This window comes from Cynocephalus volans, chromosome 6, assembly GCF_027409185.1.
Source record: "Cynocephalus volans isolate mCynVol1 chromosome 6, mCynVol1.pri, whole genome shotgun sequence".
NCBI classification, from domain to species: Eukaryota; Metazoa; Chordata; class Mammalia; order Dermoptera; family Cynocephalidae; genus Cynocephalus; species Cynocephalus volans.
Window position 1 is genome coordinate 137,965,454 of NC_084465.1, and position 17,332 is coordinate 137,982,785.

Below are 17,332 nucleotides of genomic sequence, written 5' to 3' on the forward strand. Positions count from 1 at the left end.
ATTTCAAAGCTTATAAAGTGATTCTGATATACTGCAGGGGTTGAGAACTACTACTCTAATCTTAATTGACCCCTAGAATTTTGCCTTTAGAATTTAAGATCTGCTTCTCGGTGAAACCCCAAGTAATGATGATTCCCAAACGTAAGCAGGTCAGTGGAAGCCTGGCTTAGCAATGCCATGTGCATAAAGAAAAGACCAAGCATGTGGGACAAGGAGAAAGATGAATCATTACAAAAAATCCTGTTTTCCTGTTAAATTAGTTCCCCATAGGCTACACTGTGAAATGCTTCTGAGCAGGTCTAGACTGCCTTGTCACCATTCTATCCCTAGGATGGTGCTCATTACAGAGCAGCTGCCTCCCAGTGAGTACCCAGGGCTCTTGATAGGCACAGACCCAGATCTCTGGTCATCAGCAGTGCTCGGGTCCCACTTAGCTGTAATAATATAATGCCCAGCACTTGAGGTACTCGCTCTTCCAACATTTTTTCCGCAATATCTGTATGGCTCATTCCCTCCTTTAAGATCTGACCAAATGTCATCTTGCCTGAAAGGCCGCCTCTGCACACCAAGAATATGCCCTCCACAGCACTTGATCTCCATCCTTGTTATCCTGCACTGTTTTTTAAATGGCACTTAGCGCCACCTGACATCAGATATCTGTTTGTCTGTTGCCCTCTACCCACTCCCCCCAAGAATTTAAGTTCCATAACAGCATCCAGAACAATGATTGGCATGTAGCAGGTGCTCAATAAATGTGTTGAGCAAAGGACGCCCTCTGTGGCCACGCAGGTGCTCAGCATAAAGGGAATCCTATTGCATACATTTCAGCTGGAGCTTCCCAGATGGCCTCACCCTCCCCTGCTACACCCACTTCCGAATAAATAAAAGCATTTTAAAAAATCACTGAGCACTGGATGCACCTATAGCCGATTTCACTTGTGAATGCATTGTGAAGTAACAAAATGGTTTTTTAAATAGGTGGGTTTGGTCTTTCTTTTCTCATTTTTTAAATGCTTAATAAGATTTTCATCAAAGTACAAAAAGCTTAAAAATCAAATGGACTTACTTTGTTAGAACAGCAGTCCCACTCAGCAATGAGAAGGAATGAACTATTGGTACACACAACAAGGTGGGTGAATCTCAAATCCATTCTGCAAAGTGAAAGAAGCTGGACTCAAAGGCTACATGTGGGCCGAGCCCGTGGCGCACTCGGGAGAGTGCGGTGCTGGGAGCGCGGCGACGCTCCCGCTGTGGGTTCTGATCCTATATAGGAATGGCCAGTGCACTCACTGGCTGAGTACCAGTCACAAAAAAGACAAAAAAAAAAAAAAAAAAAAGGCTACATGCATATGACTATGTTTATATAATAGTCTGGAAAAGGCAAAACCATATAGAGATGGGAAACAGCTCTGTGGTTGCCAGGGGTGTGTAGCAGAGAGAATTGTCCACAAAGGGAATTGCAAGGGGGTCATGGAACGATTCTCTATCACAAATGCAATGGTGGATAGAGAACTCTATGAATTGTTCCAAACTCATGGAACGGTACACCAAAAGGAATGAATCGTATGGTATATAGATAAAAAAATACATAAATATTTTTGCAAAAGCCAGTAGTCCCTTTCCAAGCTTTATCAAATGCCCCACTCTCCACCACTTTTAACTGTTTCAGCTATATCTTGTATTCCTTGCCTCTAAATAAAGTGCTTAATTGCTCCTTTTCAGCAGTGGGCATTTTCTGTCGACTTCCTACCGTGAAGAATATTGAGCTCTCATGCACATTCCTCCTCTCTCTCCCATACACATACCTGTGTATGTCTCATCCTCCAATCTCCTAGCAATTAAATTTGAGACTACTGAATACATTTGAACAGACTATGAAGTTATTTAGACAGCGGGGTGAGAACTTGGGGCTGAATGTGTGGCAAAGAGATGAAAAACTAAGCAAATATAAAATAAAAATTTTTTTTTTTTTTTTCGTGACTGGCACTCAGCCAGTGAGTGCACCGGCCAGTCCTATATGGGATCCGAACCCGCGGCGGGAGCGTCGCCGCGCTCCCAGCGCAGCACTCTACCAAGTGCGCCACGGGCTCGGCCCTAAAATAAAATTATTTATCTCATGGAAACTACTAAGAAAACACATAAGAAAAAGTAATTATAGTATATGATACAGCACATTTGAATATTATTTACATGGTTATAATAATAAATATGGAGCCAGCCAAAATTATGATTTATCTTCTTTCACTTCTCCCCGGGACCATTCTAGTCTGTTCCAGTCTGGACCATTTCTGTGTGGGATGTTTCTGGGGCATCCTTCATCATTATCCCTGGAATTCCGTTCATCTTTCTTTAGGGCTAGGGCTTCTCTTTCCTAGATCCCTTGATCTCTTACAGAGTTTACCCTGTCATTTAAGTCAAAAACATCCTCCAATAGTTTCCCTAGAAAAAGTACATAAACATTTTTTGAGACCCTGAATGTCTAAAAATGTTTTTAATCAACCTTTGTATTTAATTGATAGTTTAAATGGTTAGGGAGTTCTGACTGGAATTTTTAATATTTTTTGCTGCATTGTCTGGCTTCCCTTGTTGCTGTTAAGAAGTACAAAGAATTCCAATTCCTGACCCTTTGTATGGGACTGGAAGCTTGTTATGTTTCTCTGTTTCCAAAGTTAGGGAATTTGTAAATACATACCTTGGTGGGGATCTTTCAACCTCTGTGCTAGACCCTTTCAAGTTGGAAAATAAGACCCTTAATTCTGAAATTATTTCTTTAGTTTACTCTATTCTGTTTTCTTTATTCTTTTTCTGAACGCCTGTTACTTGGAATTTGATCCTCCTGGGTAATTCTGTAATTTTCTTACCTTTCTTTTCCTATTTTATCTTCGTCTTTTTTCGTTTTACTCTTTTGGGAATGTCCTTGACTTTATCTTCTAACCCTTTTGAATTTTCATTTCTACTATCATTTTCCCCCCATATTTTTAATTTCTAAAAGTTCTTCCTTATTCTGAGTTTTTAAATAGAAATTTGTTCTAGTTTCATAGATATAATCATCTCTTAGCTTTCATAGTTGATTTTTCCTGTTTGTTTTAGTCTCATGTTAGAGGTTTTCTAAGATGCCTGGTGAACACTGACTGCCATGCTCAAATTTAACAATGGAGCATCAAATAATTAATTGGAAGTTCTGTGCTTATAGGTGGAGCTGGTTGACTTTATGCTTCCTTTTAGGACAATCTTGTTGGACAATTTACGTAGAAAACCTCCACTATCATTATCTTTGAGTCTTTATTCTTTAGCAGTCAGATTCCCCAGAGAAGAATCTTTCATTGTGACACCGGGAGGATATAAATAAGTCTGGCTACCAAAATTCTAAGATGGGGAAGAAGGCTGGGGGCTCAACATTCAGAATCCTGTCTTTTCCATCTACTTTTCCCTGCCCCTGCTCTGCCTAGGGTCCCTTGGTCAGAAATCCCGTTTACTGTTTGCAGATAATAGATCTATGTTCTGGTATCAGATAGGAAAAGGATTATCAACAGGCAGCTTGATGTTGTGGAGGAGAGTTGGAGGTCTCTAACTCTGAAACAGACTTTTTTAACTAGATCACCTATTTTTAGTCCTACCTTCACCACTTTCTTCAGAGATATTGCGAGCCTTCAATTTTGCTTCTCAGCTTTTCTTACTGCTGACATGAATACTCAGCTTTCTCCAATCTAACCATTTACTATCTCTAGCTTCCAAATTGTTTCTCTCATTTCTACCCCATCTAAAATGATCCCTCCACTTCATTATTGTCTAATACCCTATGCATTCTCTTCACAAAAGCTATCATAATCTTTAAGTATTTATTTATTATTCATCTCTGCCACTAGACTCTCAGCTCTCTGAAGGAAGACCATATTTGTCTTGTTCTTACTGATTCTTCATGCCTATCACAGCATCAAACTATGGCACAGGGGCTAAGAATATAGGCTTGGGAATCTGGGTTCAAATCCCAGCTCCACCATTACTAAATACATAGCCTTGGGTAAATAATCTACCTGTGACTCATTTTCTTCATCAGCAAAAGTGGGATAATAAGAAACCTCTATCCTAGAGTTTCTGGGATGATTTAAAGTGCTTGGTACATACTTGGCACTTGGTAAGCAACCAATAAATGCTGAGTCAGGCAGGTACAGGATAAACAAAAATGAACGATTAAGTGTTCTAACAGATATGGTTTGAAAATATGGTCCTTATTTATATTTCCTACTTAGATTAATTTGGGGCATGTGCTTCTATTCCCTTGTATTAGATTAATAACCTTAGGGTCTTCTGTTACTTTTTTCCCCAATAGGATATCCATCACAAGGGTCACTGCTGACATCTCGCTTGCCAAACGCTCAGTGTTAAACAATCCTAGTAAGCATGCAATAATAGAAAGATCCAACACAAGGTCAAGCTTAGGTAAGTCTGTGTAATACTGATGAGCTTAAGCTATTTAAACACTCCCTTCTTGAGGATGACGATGAGAAGATCTATGATAATTCCATGTGTCAGAGAGCATAGAAAGAACAGACACGTGTAGACAATAGCTAGTGCTACAGTCTTAATGATTTCGTAGTTTGGAAAGATTTGTCATGATAGTTTCAAGTTAAAAATTCCATATTCTGTCAGCATTAATGTTTTGGTTGTGGTTTGTTTTCACTACCGTATGCTTTGGTGTCTACAAACTAAAAATTCCTGGCTGTGCATCAGTGTTACCATGAGCAAGTTTATTAACCTATTTATTTATTTATTGATTGATTGATAGGTAGCTGGCCAGTAAGGGGATCTGAACCCTTGACTTTGGTGGTATAACACCACACTTTAACCAACTGAACCAGCCTGCCCATATTAACCTCTTAAATCCTCCATTACCTTATCTTAAAAAAAAAAAAAAGAAAAAAAAGATAACTACTTTGTAGAATTATTGTAAGGATTAAACATAGTATGTACCCCAGAAATGATGACTATTATTATCCTAGACATCCTTCAATACCTGAGTTATATCAATAATTAAATCATATTCAGGGTAATAATTTGTGTGTGTGTTGAGATTGATAAAGGGGGATGTCAATTCTTGGCTGTTTTCCTTTGACTGATATCAATATTATTGATTTATTTGTAAAAACCAGTGTAGGAATTTTAGTTACTGTGTTCATACAGTACTACTTATGAACGTGTACTAATTCGATCAAATTGAGACCCTTCAGCAGTTATTTCCTCTCTTCAGCATGTCCTGGAGTTTTAAGTTAATCATTGTTACACATGTTACTTACTGGATTGTTAGGTTTCTGTAAATTTTCCAAAATTGTGTGAAATCTTTTTGCTACTTATTTATTAAATATATAAATCCTTTGGGATGCTGGTTTTTATTTTTTTATTGAAGCATAATTGATTATACATATTTTTGGAGTACAGAGTTGACTATCAATGCTTGTGTACAGTATGTGAGGATCAAATCAGGATAATTAGCATATTCATCATTGTAAAATGTAATCATTCTTTGTGTCCATTAAGCAATTTCTTGATAACCTCCTCCCCCTTCCCACCTTTAGTTACCATAGTTTTGTTCTGGAAAACTGTTTTTTTTTGTTTTCATTTTTGTTTTTTTGACATGGGTGGCTGGTTTTCAACATAGAAGTTTTTAGTTTACTCTGAAGTATGGTTATACGAATAATAGAAAAACTATTAGAAATAATAAACTTTATCTGTTAGTAATAGGTATGATACTTCATAGAACTCAGTTTTGTTCCTCACCTAACAACTCCTGATTGATGAAACTTCAGTAACATAGGTTTAGAAATATATTAGAGGAAAAAATGTGATTATAAATTTTTTGCTTGTTTTTATGTCCTAATCATCTGTGACACTTAAAACTCTTTCCGTACATTATTTGGTGCTCACAGGAACTGTTATAATGTGTAGATTCAACTGATTTAACAAAGTCAAGTAATTTTAGAATCAGCAATTGAATCAATTACATGAGAGAGGTTTAGATTGCCAAGGCTTTTTGTAACTACTGACAATATGTTATTTTAAATGACTCTTCCACTCCATATATTTTATTTACTTATACTAGATACTAAATACCATGCTAAAGCCTGGGAATAAAAAGATAAATTCAGTGAAGCCCCTGACCCAGAGAGCTTGGTATAACAATAAGTGAAGAAGCCATTGAAATAGAGGGTGCTGAGCAAAGGGGTGCAGCATTGAACTGACTGCTGAAGAGCTAATGCTGCAGGAGGGTGTCGGCCATAGAGAAAGGCTTTTCCAAGGAGGTCGTCCTGAGCTAAAGTATGATAGCCAAGAAAAAAGGGAAGGGGGAGAGAAGGGGATGGTGACTTAAGAGAGTGGGAGCTACAAGAGGCTTCTGGAAAAACACGTGCTTCACTTTGGCTGAAATGCATGGTTTGAAAAAGAGGGAAGCGGGAGATGACATCAGAGAGAAGGAATTTGGAGCCTAGATTTAAGGCATTAGGGAAGGATGTACAGATTTTAGGCATTCATTCATTTACAAATGTTTGAAGACCAACCAGGTGCTAGGCATTATTCTAAATGCCGGGGACAGAGAAGTCAAGGACACAAAATCCTCTTCATAGTTTTTGTTCCACAGTGTATTAGTCCATTTCTGTTGCTTATAACAAAATATAAGGAACTGGATAATTTGTAAGAAAACAAAATTTATTGCTTACAGTTTCTGAGGCTGGGAAGTTCAAAGTACAAGAAATACAGCTGGTGATGTCCTAAGTGGTGGTGACAATGATGGCAGCGTATGTTGTTGCAGAAAACAGTGGAGCAGAGAGATAGCTCCTCATGTACTCTCCTTTTAAAGTACTCAGAACCATGCCCATGACCACCATTATTCATTCACTAGGGCATGGTCCTACAAGCTAATCACCTCTTCAAGGCCCCACCTTTCAATTACCATAATAGAACTTCCCAGCCTCAACAGTTAACAGTGGGGATTAAGCCTCAATGAGCTTGGGGGGTGGGAGGGCATCCAGTCTATAGCACATGGGGAAGACACGGACAGAAACGTATAGATGTAGATACGGATAACAGTTACAGATAATCAGTCAGTGACTGATGACTCCCGAGGAAAAAAGCAAGCCAAAGACTAAAGAATAAGCTGAGAGGGAGAGTATAATTTTATATAGGGAAGGCAGAGAAGGCCTCACTAAGGAAAGGATATTTTAGCAAAATAATTATGTGGTAATTTTTCAGCCTTACAGTTACCTGATAGGAGAGTATTCTGGGTAGAGGAAACTCTAAGTGCAAAGACCATGAGGCAGGAGCATGTCATGTTCAAGGGCTAGTAAGGAGGCCAGTGGGACTGGAGTAGAGGGAGATGAGGTCAGAGAGACTGTGGAGAGCCTGATCATGTAGGGCTTAGCAGGCCATGGAAAAACCTTGCCTATCATTGTGGATGTGATAGGAAGCTATAGGGTGGTAGAAGACTTCTCTGCATATATATGGATGGCTCCATATAGGCTCATAAAAGTCCTAACCTTTTTTCTCAGTTGTAATACTGGTCAAGGATAATTTAAAATATTTACATGAGCTATTATTTCTACTTTTCAAACTTGGAGAATGCAAATAAAAACATTATACTCTTAAAAATATTACTTGAATTTAAATTGTAGCATATGGTAGTACAGATACTTGCTAGTTCTAAATCCAAACTTTTCCAAATAATAAGTGTAGATAATTACATTACTGCTTTATAAAATAATTCACCTTAGAATTTCTTTAAACTGCCCAACTTTGTACTACCTTCATATTATGGTTTGGTTTTACCACAAGCACTTTCCAGGGACAAATCAATATAGGGAAATAAGGTATGTCTTTGCACACAAATATGTGAGTGTGATGCAAAATTGTACCATGTGATAGCAAAAACTGTGCACTGAAAGTGGGAAAATATCGAGTAAAGGAAGGGCAGCCAGATATTTAGCTGTGCACATGACAGCAACTGCAGCTGATAGCATGCCTGGAGTAATGGCGTTTAATGTTATGTATTACCATTTTTATAACTGCCTATGTTGCTATCAGCTTGGTAATATTTTAAACCCAATTGAGAAGCCAACTTAGACAATATATTAGGAGTTAGACAATCTTTATGGTGATGGAACTGTTCTGTATCTTGACTATGCTGGCGGATACATGAGCCTCCACACGGGATAAAATTGAAGAGCAAAATATGCACATGCACATACACAGACGAATACAAGTAAAACTGGAGAAATCTGTATTAATGTTAATATACAGGTTGTGATATCATACTGTTGTTTCACAAGATGTCCCAATTGGGGAAAACTGGTAAAGGTTACACAAGAGCTCTCTGTATTATTTTTTAGAACTGCACGTGACTCTACAATTCTTTGAGTTTCAGATAAAAAAAATCAATTGTTTAAAAAAAAAAGGTCAACCGCTTAGGCTGATAGCACCAAAGACTTTAGAAATGGATGACTAACGTGAGAGATCATCTAGTTCAGTGGTTCTCCAAGTGTGGCCTTAATTAGGAGTGAGAATTTTTATTCTACAAATTGCTGATTACCCAGCTATAGCAATATCTCCATCTCAAGGGAGTGTTTCACTTCAGTAGCAATTTTTGCCTAGTTATAAAAAAATCATCTCAGTGCCTTATTTAATTGACTAATTCTTTCAGTACATTTTTTGAGTGCCAACTGTGTACCAGGTACTGTGCTAAGGGAAAGAAGAGAAATAATTTCAGTTTCCAGTTTTCAGTCAATTCACCTTCTGTTGGAAAAGTTTTTAATCACATCACTGAAATAGAGTGAGATAAGTGTTAACTGAGGCAGGTACAGAGCCACACTTGACGTTTATTAAGTACTTACTAGGGGGTAGGCACCATAATAGAAGCTTTGTATATTGATTCATTTAGTCCTCACTTCCATTGTATAGAGAAGGTTATTTAGGCTCCATAAGGTTCAATGTGTTACCCAAGGATCAAACAGCTCTGTGAAGTGATGGTGCCTGGCTTCTGCCCCAGGCCACTTTGCTGCCTTGCAGTGGGAACTCAGTTAGAGCCTTTAGAGATTTTTATTTTTAAGACAAGGCACACACTAGTAAAAATTAAGGGTTCTTTGATTAATGATTACAAAAATGGCATTGGAATTACTGTTAAATAACTGACATGAGAGCTGCCTCAAAGTCTTATTAATTCCTAACTGATCACTCAGATGTCCCTCAACACTAGCCACTATAGAAGTAACCACCTCTTTTGTTTGTTTTTACAGTATTGTTCATTCTTCTAAACAAGTTAATGTCCCTTCTTTCTTATCAAGGAAAAAACATTATGATTGTTCCTGGGTATTGTTTTTAGATATCAGAGGTATAAAGGATAGGAAAAAATGTTATTCATTTTTCCAGTTCCTGTTTTAATTCAGTGGGTATAAGAAGCTGGGATGAGGGCAGGTGAATAAGATCTGTCCTGTTTTCAGGATGCTGAGCTGCATTCCTTTTCTAATTAGGACAATTATGAGGGACCAAATTGACTTTCAGTCCTCTTTTCAGTTTCAGAAATGAACATCAGAAAAGTCTTTAATATTTCTTTTTTGAAATAAATTCTGAGTATGATGTACTAGGAAAAATGAGTATGATAGAGTATGATGTACTCTGTCAAAGGAAAATTCCTGGTATGGATACATTTCTTTTTGAAGGCATTATTTTTACTCGGAAGTTAAAAGTATTTCCATCAGAACTTGACATCTCTTCTTGAGGTTGTATTTACTAATACTCTGAGATTATGAAAGGCCACTCTAAAATCTTTTAAAATACGTTTTCCCCTTAATTAAAAAAGTATAAAGTATTCATGTATGTAAGATGACTAGAAAAATATTTTTATGTACATATGTACATACTCATAATACCTAGTACCTATGTAGTAATATATTGACCTATATTAGAAATAATTTCTGGATATATAATAAGATAATAGGTTATTTTATGTTTATCTGTTATCCAGATTTTATAAAATGAACATAGATTTATAATTTTAAAAAATAGTGCTCAAACCTTTAAAAACAAGAAGATACATTTAAGGTGTGGGATTCTGTGACTGTGAATTGTTATTAACAGAGTACATAGATGAAAATCTTTGAGACCAAATTTATTAATGCTTATAATATTAATTTAGGTTGGAATTTGGTTGTTGGGGGTCAGTGGCCATATAAACACAGGGTACAAAGAAGCAGCAAGGTGATAATTGGAATAAAAATTTAAAGATAACATGAAGAAAGAGTAAATAATAGGATTGGTAATATTTTACAACACTATTATGGAAGGAATTATCAGAATACCATTCTTATCATTAAAACTATTATCAAAGAAAATTCAAATATATATGAAAGTAAAGAATATTATAAGGAACCTCAGGTACGCATCAGCCAGTTTCAACAATCATTCATTCAAGACCCATCTTGTTTTCTTTATAGCCCTCCCTCCCAAATACTCCTAGATTGTTTGAAAGCAAATCCTAGGCATCATATTTTATCAAGTTTATTTGCTTATGCATTACTAATGCATAAATTACTATTTGCTTAAATCAGGATCAAAATAAGGTCCATACACTGTGGCTCACAGGTTTCTTGTCTCAATCTATAGATTTTTTTCATATCTTTTTTTCCCCCCTGTAATTGTTTGCTTGAAGAAACTGGTTTTGCTAACTGTATTACACTGGTGTAGTTTGTGGTTCTCCATTCCCTTTGTTTCCTAAAAACTTGTAAATCCAGAAGCTTGATCAGATTTTTTTTTGTTGTTTGTTTGTTTTTTTTGGGGGGGGGGGGGTTGGCAAGACTGTATCACAGGTAGTTTGTGACTAAATGTTATTTTAAAGCTAGTAACTCATGTAGTTTGGGACCTGATTTCTTAAAGACATCTAGGTAAATAAAAAAAGACTAGTCATAAAATATTGTGAGGCAGACAATTAGTGACTTGCCTTTCTGGAATAATGTACTAGTTAAAATGATCTCCAGGAAACTTCTAGCATGAATCCAAATTCATAAAAGGAATTAAAAGGTATTCATAGGTCCAAGTTACTTGCCTAAAAGGAATTGACCCTCCACGACTGCAGTGTGAACTGCAAGCTACATATTATGCTTTATAGACCTGTGCTGCCTAGTATAGTAGCTTCTGGCTATTTAAATTGTTAAAATTAAATTTTAAAAACTCAGTTGTTCATTCACACTAGTTACATTTCAGGTGCTCAGTAAGCACATGTGGATAGCAGCTACCATCCTGGGTAGCATAGATCAGTAAGCACATGTGGATAGCACCTACCATCCTGGGTAGCATAGATAGAGAATACTTCCATCATCACAGAAAATTATCTTGGACAAACCAGTTTGACTCTTTGGAGAGAGATCATGGAGCCGTAGATGAACTGAATGTAGTTTTCTTGGAATTCAAGTCAACCTTTAGATGTTTGGTGATAAGTTTTATATAAATTTTATAGTTTATTTCTGTAGTGCTGCCTTTAATAGATAACTTCTCTTTAAAACATGAATGTTGCAGGGTCATTCTTTTGTTGGAGGAAAATATGAGAAGTATGTTTTGGACAAGTTTGGTAGAGGCACTCCTCTGTCTCTCCTGTTTTATATTGTATTTCAGCTAGCAAACAAACTCATCTAGATGGCATGCTAGTAGGTGACACACAAACATAGATAAGCCCATGCAGTGAAAGGCTGGCTGGCTATGGTTGCTAGGGTAAAGAGGTAAGAAGCAAACACATGAAAGGTATCTCATAAGTTTCTTATTTTTATTACATTTTTATGAAATGATTTCATAGAGTGAAAGTTTTATAGCACAAAAAATGGGTCAGCAGAAAGAGCAAAAAAATTTGACTCTCACAGACATAGAGTATTATATTAGAAGTTAATGCTGTGGAGAAATAGTCCTTTCCAAAATATACCTTTTAGCAATTCACTTGCCTGTAAACATTAACATAATGGCTGACCTACCTACCTTCCTATTGAAGAAACAGTGTACCATTTTATTTAGTCTAAAAATACTGTACTTTAAGTCATTTGAATTGAAGTCTTCTTAACCTTTTACAGCGGAAGTGCAGAGTGAAATTGAAAGAATTTTTGAACTTGCAAGAACACTGCAATTGGTAGTCCTTGATGCAGATACTATTAATCATCCAGCTCAACTCAGTAAAACCTCTTTGGCCCCTATTATAGTATATGTAAAGATTTCTTCTCCTAAGGTAAGTAGGGTTGCTATTGTTTGTTCTATAAGCAAACTTTACTAAAATGTGTTTTATATTCTTCTGTCCAATTATAAAAGGCTATATGCCCTTATGGATGTAGAGACACACTGTCAAGAATTTTTACAACTGATATAAGCAAAGCACGGTTAGTTTCATGACTTAGAATAGTGATTCTCAAAGTGTGGTCCGTGGATCCTTTTCGGGGTCTGACACTTTCAGAGGGTCCATGAAGTCAAAACAATTTCTATGATAATACAAAGACATTATTTGTCTTTTTCACTGTTTTGACATTTGCATGGATGGTGGGTAAAACTGTTGGGTCTAAGCATGAATCAAGACTACGGTACCAAGGAGCACTAGCAATTCACTTGTCAGTTTCAAAAAAAAAAAAAAAAAAGCCAATTTCACTTAAGAATGTCCTGACGAAGTAGTAAAATTTATTAATTTTATTGGATGTTGACTTTTTAGTCCAAGACTTTTTAATAATCTGTGTAATGAAATAGGAAGTACACATTAAAAGTTCTGCTATCGCACACCTAAGCAAGTTATTTCAAGGAAAAGCACTGGTGTGATTGAGTTGTGAACTAAATTAGCCACTTTTTATTGAACACCATTTTTATCACAAAGAATGACTAACAAACACACTATGCCTCTTTAGACGGGTATCTGGCAGATAATTTCTTGAACAAAGTGAGCCTTTCCCTTCAAGGAGAACTACTACTTTTCTGATAAGATCAGTGACAATGTTAACAAATGTGATGTTTTAATAGTATATAATGAAATATGTCAATATTTGGAAGATCTGAAGAACTCAGTGAACCATTACTTTCCAAATGATCAATGAAAGATGTTACAAATCATGCATGGTAAAGGATCCCTTAAAGTTTTAAGACAAACCAATGGAACTTAATGTAATGGAGTAAGAAAAATTCATTGATATGGTTTCAGATTCCACATGGCAACTGGTCTTTAAGGAACTACCACTTGTTGAGTTTTGGTACAGTATCAAAGAAAAATATCCACAATTATCTGAAAAAGCTACTAACATATTCTTCCTTTTCTCAATTACATATCTGTAGGAGGATGGAGTTTCTTCCCACATTTCAACCAAAACAATACCCTGTAGCAGACTGATTGTAGAAGCAGATAGGATACTTCAGTTGTCTTCTATGAAGCCAGGCATTAGAGAGATTTGCAAAAAATTGTATGTTAACACATAACAGGTTTATAGTTGGTAATATTTAAATGAACTAATGTTTTTAATATTTCACATAAACATAACCTTTAGGATTCTCGATTTTTTTTAAACTGAGAGAGGTCATGAGACAAAAAGTTTGTGAACTGCTAGCCTAGAAAAAGACTCAGAATAAGCTCTGTGCTAGTGTTTAAAGTTTGCAACTAGGATTTATGTTGACATGTTTATTTTGCAGATAATCTTATACATTGTACTGTATAGCTCAAGCTGTTATATGCCATTTGTGCTATGTATAAAAAAGGCCCCGTATATAAAGAGGGCCTAGAAAAAGGAGTCAATGTTTTACACTGTAGTTTACTTGAGAGCAGATATTCCTGTTAAAAACTGGTATCTTTTACAGGTTTTACAGAGGTTAATAAAATCTCGAGGGAAATCTCAAGCTAAACACCTCAATGTCCAGATGGTAGCAGCTGATAAACTGGCTCAGTGTCCTCCAGTAAGTTATTTCTATATAATCCAGTTGAAGAGATCAAACCTGGCATTATATTTTTAAAAATGAGCAAACAAAAACAGTTAAACGCCTTTCAGGAAAGAGAACCCTCATCACGTAAAGTGGTATTTATTCCAAAGAAGCGAACTGTCCTGCCTTCTTCCATGATCATGTGTTCTGAGCACAAGTAGTCCAAATAATGATCACAGCTTATGGAGAGCTACAGGGATCCTAGGTGACTTCACTTTGTTAATCACGGTTTCAAAAATTTGATTGGCAGATGGATCTATTTAGGGTTGATTTATCATTCACTTCTGATCATAGACAGCAAGTTGTCGCTCTTAATAACTGTCTGATAAAATGATTTGTGAAAAATTTCTAAATAGTAAGTGACCCAGTTCTTCTAACCCACGCTTTATATACTATGCCTTGGGACTGTAGATAGATCTGTTCTAGGTTATGGCTTTTTTTTCTTTTAAAGTACAACTATTTCAGAAGCTATAAGTTATGATTACATCAATTCGATTGCTTACAGTATTTAACATTTATGATAAACACTTCTAAAAATCTTTCAAAAAGTGAGGCCTTTTTTCTTCCCTAATGAACTACTGTGAAATTTGGACCATATCAAATTATCAGTGATTTCAGCTTTCTACCAAATTTCAAGTTCTAATCTTGCCTCATTAATTTCGAAACTTTTTCACAGTTTCTGTGTCAGGAACAGGCTGCTTCTTGTACTGTTCAGATTTTTATTCTTTATTGTATCTCTTTTTCTCCATAATATCAATGCTTTTTTTCACTAATGATAGGCAACTTTTCTGTACTGTCATGACCTTATGGCACCTGTCCACTTTCTGGTCATTGCTATTGGTTAAGCAGGGACTCAGTCAGTCCTGGGCTGGCTTTAGTGTGCTATCTGAAATGTTTGCCTCTGCAGGAGTTGTTTGATGTGATCTTGGATGAGAACCAGCTTGAGGATGCTTGTGAGCACCTTGCCGACTATCTGGAGGCCTACTGGAAGGCCACCCATCCTCCCAGCAGCAATCTCCCCAACCCTCTCCTTAGCCGTACTTTAGCCACTTCAACTCTGCCTATTAGCCCCACCCTAGCCTCTAATTCACAGGTAAGCAGACTTCATTTTTACTGTCTTCATAGAGAAACGAGTCTGCCTAAGGTAACAGCACTGGGACCCAAGCTGAGATAGCCAGTGCAGTGCTTGTTCCAGTATTCGAGCTCCATCTAAACTGAGACAAAGGTTATGAGTTAAAGTTGTGTCCCTGTATGAAAAGCAATGAAAACAGAATATACTATAACCATAAATAGACTTTAAAACTCACTAACTACATGTTCTTTAAGACAGGGATAGAAGAACTGTCTACACAGCAGTGCAGACTGTCTAGATTCAAATCCTGGCTCTACCTCATACAGGGGGTAGGGCATACAACCTTGGGCAAGTTCCTTAACTACTCTTGCCTCAGAAATAATAATGGCAACCGATCTCATGTGGTTGTTGTAATTTATTGTCTCCTCTCCTGTCTTTTCTCAAGAGGTGACCTTGTAGAGTTGTTGTATTAAGGAGTTTAGTATATGTGAAGGTCCTAGAAAAGTGCCTGTCCCATACTGTGTCATTTAAGCATTTGATATTTTTATTTTAATCTTCCCTCATGTACTCAAGCCCAGGAAATTAACTGTATACCCATGTGTAGAAACAGCTTGGGGAACTGCATTTGAACCACAAGAAAACATATAAGAGAACTTCATTTAAAAAAGGAGGGTGCTATGTGCACTGTTCTAGGCATTACAAATTAATGTAAAGTCCAGTTTAATAGAGTACAAACCTTACTAATGCCACTGGATGTTATCAAAGGAATTAAGTAACTGAGCTAGGTTAGACTTCATTGCAGCATTTTAGATACTCACAAAAGACTACACTTGAATGAGCTTGCTTTGTGACATGTTAGTTCTTTACACACTGACCTTGATTAATGCCTGTCTGGGCTCCTTCACTGCCAGGGTTCTCAAGGTGATCAGAGGACTGATCGCTCCGCTCCTGCCCGTTCTGCTTCTCAAGCTGAAGAAGAACCTTGCCCGGAACTAGTCAAGAAATCCCAGCACCGTTCCTCCTCCTCAGCCTCACACCACAACCATCGCAGTGGTACAAGTCGAGGCCTCTCCAGGCAAGAGACATTTGACTCAGAAACCCAGGACAGTCGAGACTCTGCCTACGTGGAACCCAAGGAAGATTATTCCCATGAACACATGGACCATTATGTCTCACACCGTGACCATAACCACAGGGATGAGACCCACGGGAGCAGTGACCACAGACACCGGGAGTCTCGGCACCGTTCTAGGGACACGGATCGAGAGCAGGACCACAACGAGTGTAACAAACAACGAAGCCGTCATAAATCCAAGGATCGCTACTGTGACAAGGACGGAGAAGTAATATCCAAAAAACGGAATGAGGCTGGGGAGTGGAACAGGGATGTTTACATCCGCCAATGACTTCTGACCTTTTTTTTTTTTTTGAAGTCTTGCATAACAGCACCCTCAAACAAAATCTTTGGGGGTCTACATTGCAATCATATGTGATCTGTCTTGTATATTTTGTATTGCTGTTGCTTAGATAGCAATAGCATGAAATAGAGTATTAAAATACTTTTTCTTTTGTAAGTGCTATATAAATTGGCCTGGTACGGCTGCAGTCCTCCGGTTGTATACTGAACTCTTCAAAAACTGTTTTGGGTCGCTGCCACTTGAACAAAATCGGTTGCCATCCAGGTGATGTTAGTGTTTTAAGAAATGTAGTTCATGTACCCAGAAAGCCAGAATCAGCACGGATAAAAAGTGGAATTTCTTGTTTCTCCAGATTTTTAATACGTAGGCACCTGATTCGCATATTCATTCATTCATGGACCACTGTTTCTTGCTTGTACCTCTGGCTGACTAAATTTGGGGACAGATTCAGTCTTGCCTTACACAAAGGGGATCATAAAGTTAGAATCTATTTTCTATGTACTAGTACTGTGTACTCTATAGACAGTTTGTAAATGTTATTTCTGCAAACACCTTCTTATTATAATTATATAAAAAATATATATATATCAGTTTGATCACACTATTTTAGAGTCTTAATGCCAAGTCAGCAGATTTGCTTTATGAATTACAGGGAATAGAAATGCCCACATTCAGGAAATTTGTAATAACATTGTCTAGACACCTATCCCCATTCTAGTAGAAAGCCTGTACATACTGTAAATATGTGTGATTGCTTGACTTGACAAGATTCGATTTCTGAATGTTATACCGTCCTTGGAAGTTTATAATCTTGACCATAAATTATCATAAACATAACCAAACTCCAGAGGTTGTTCTACTCCATACAGTTCACACT

General features: G+C 37.0%; 1 protein-coding gene across 2 annotated transcripts in view; it reads left to right on the forward strand.

Annotated features, from left to right (window-relative positions):
* Nucleotides 1–16,443, forward strand: part of CACNB2 (calcium voltage-gated channel auxiliary subunit beta 2) — a 103,749-nt gene extending 87,306 nt beyond the window's left edge. For both annotated transcript variants that reach the window (XM_063101333.1, XM_063101334.1), the window contains exons 9-13: nucleotides 4,331–4,440; nucleotides 12,096–12,247; nucleotides 13,846–13,941; nucleotides 14,873–15,058; nucleotides 15,949–16,443. In XM_063101333.1, coding sequence (XP_062957403.1) covers nucleotides 4,331–4,440; nucleotides 12,096–12,247; nucleotides 13,846–13,941; nucleotides 14,873–15,058; nucleotides 15,949–16,443 — 1,039 coding nt within the window. The remainder of the gene's footprint in view (nucleotides 1–4,330; nucleotides 4,441–12,095; nucleotides 12,248–13,845; nucleotides 13,942–14,872; nucleotides 15,059–15,948) is intronic.
* Nucleotides 16,444–17,332: the final 889 nt, after the last annotated feature.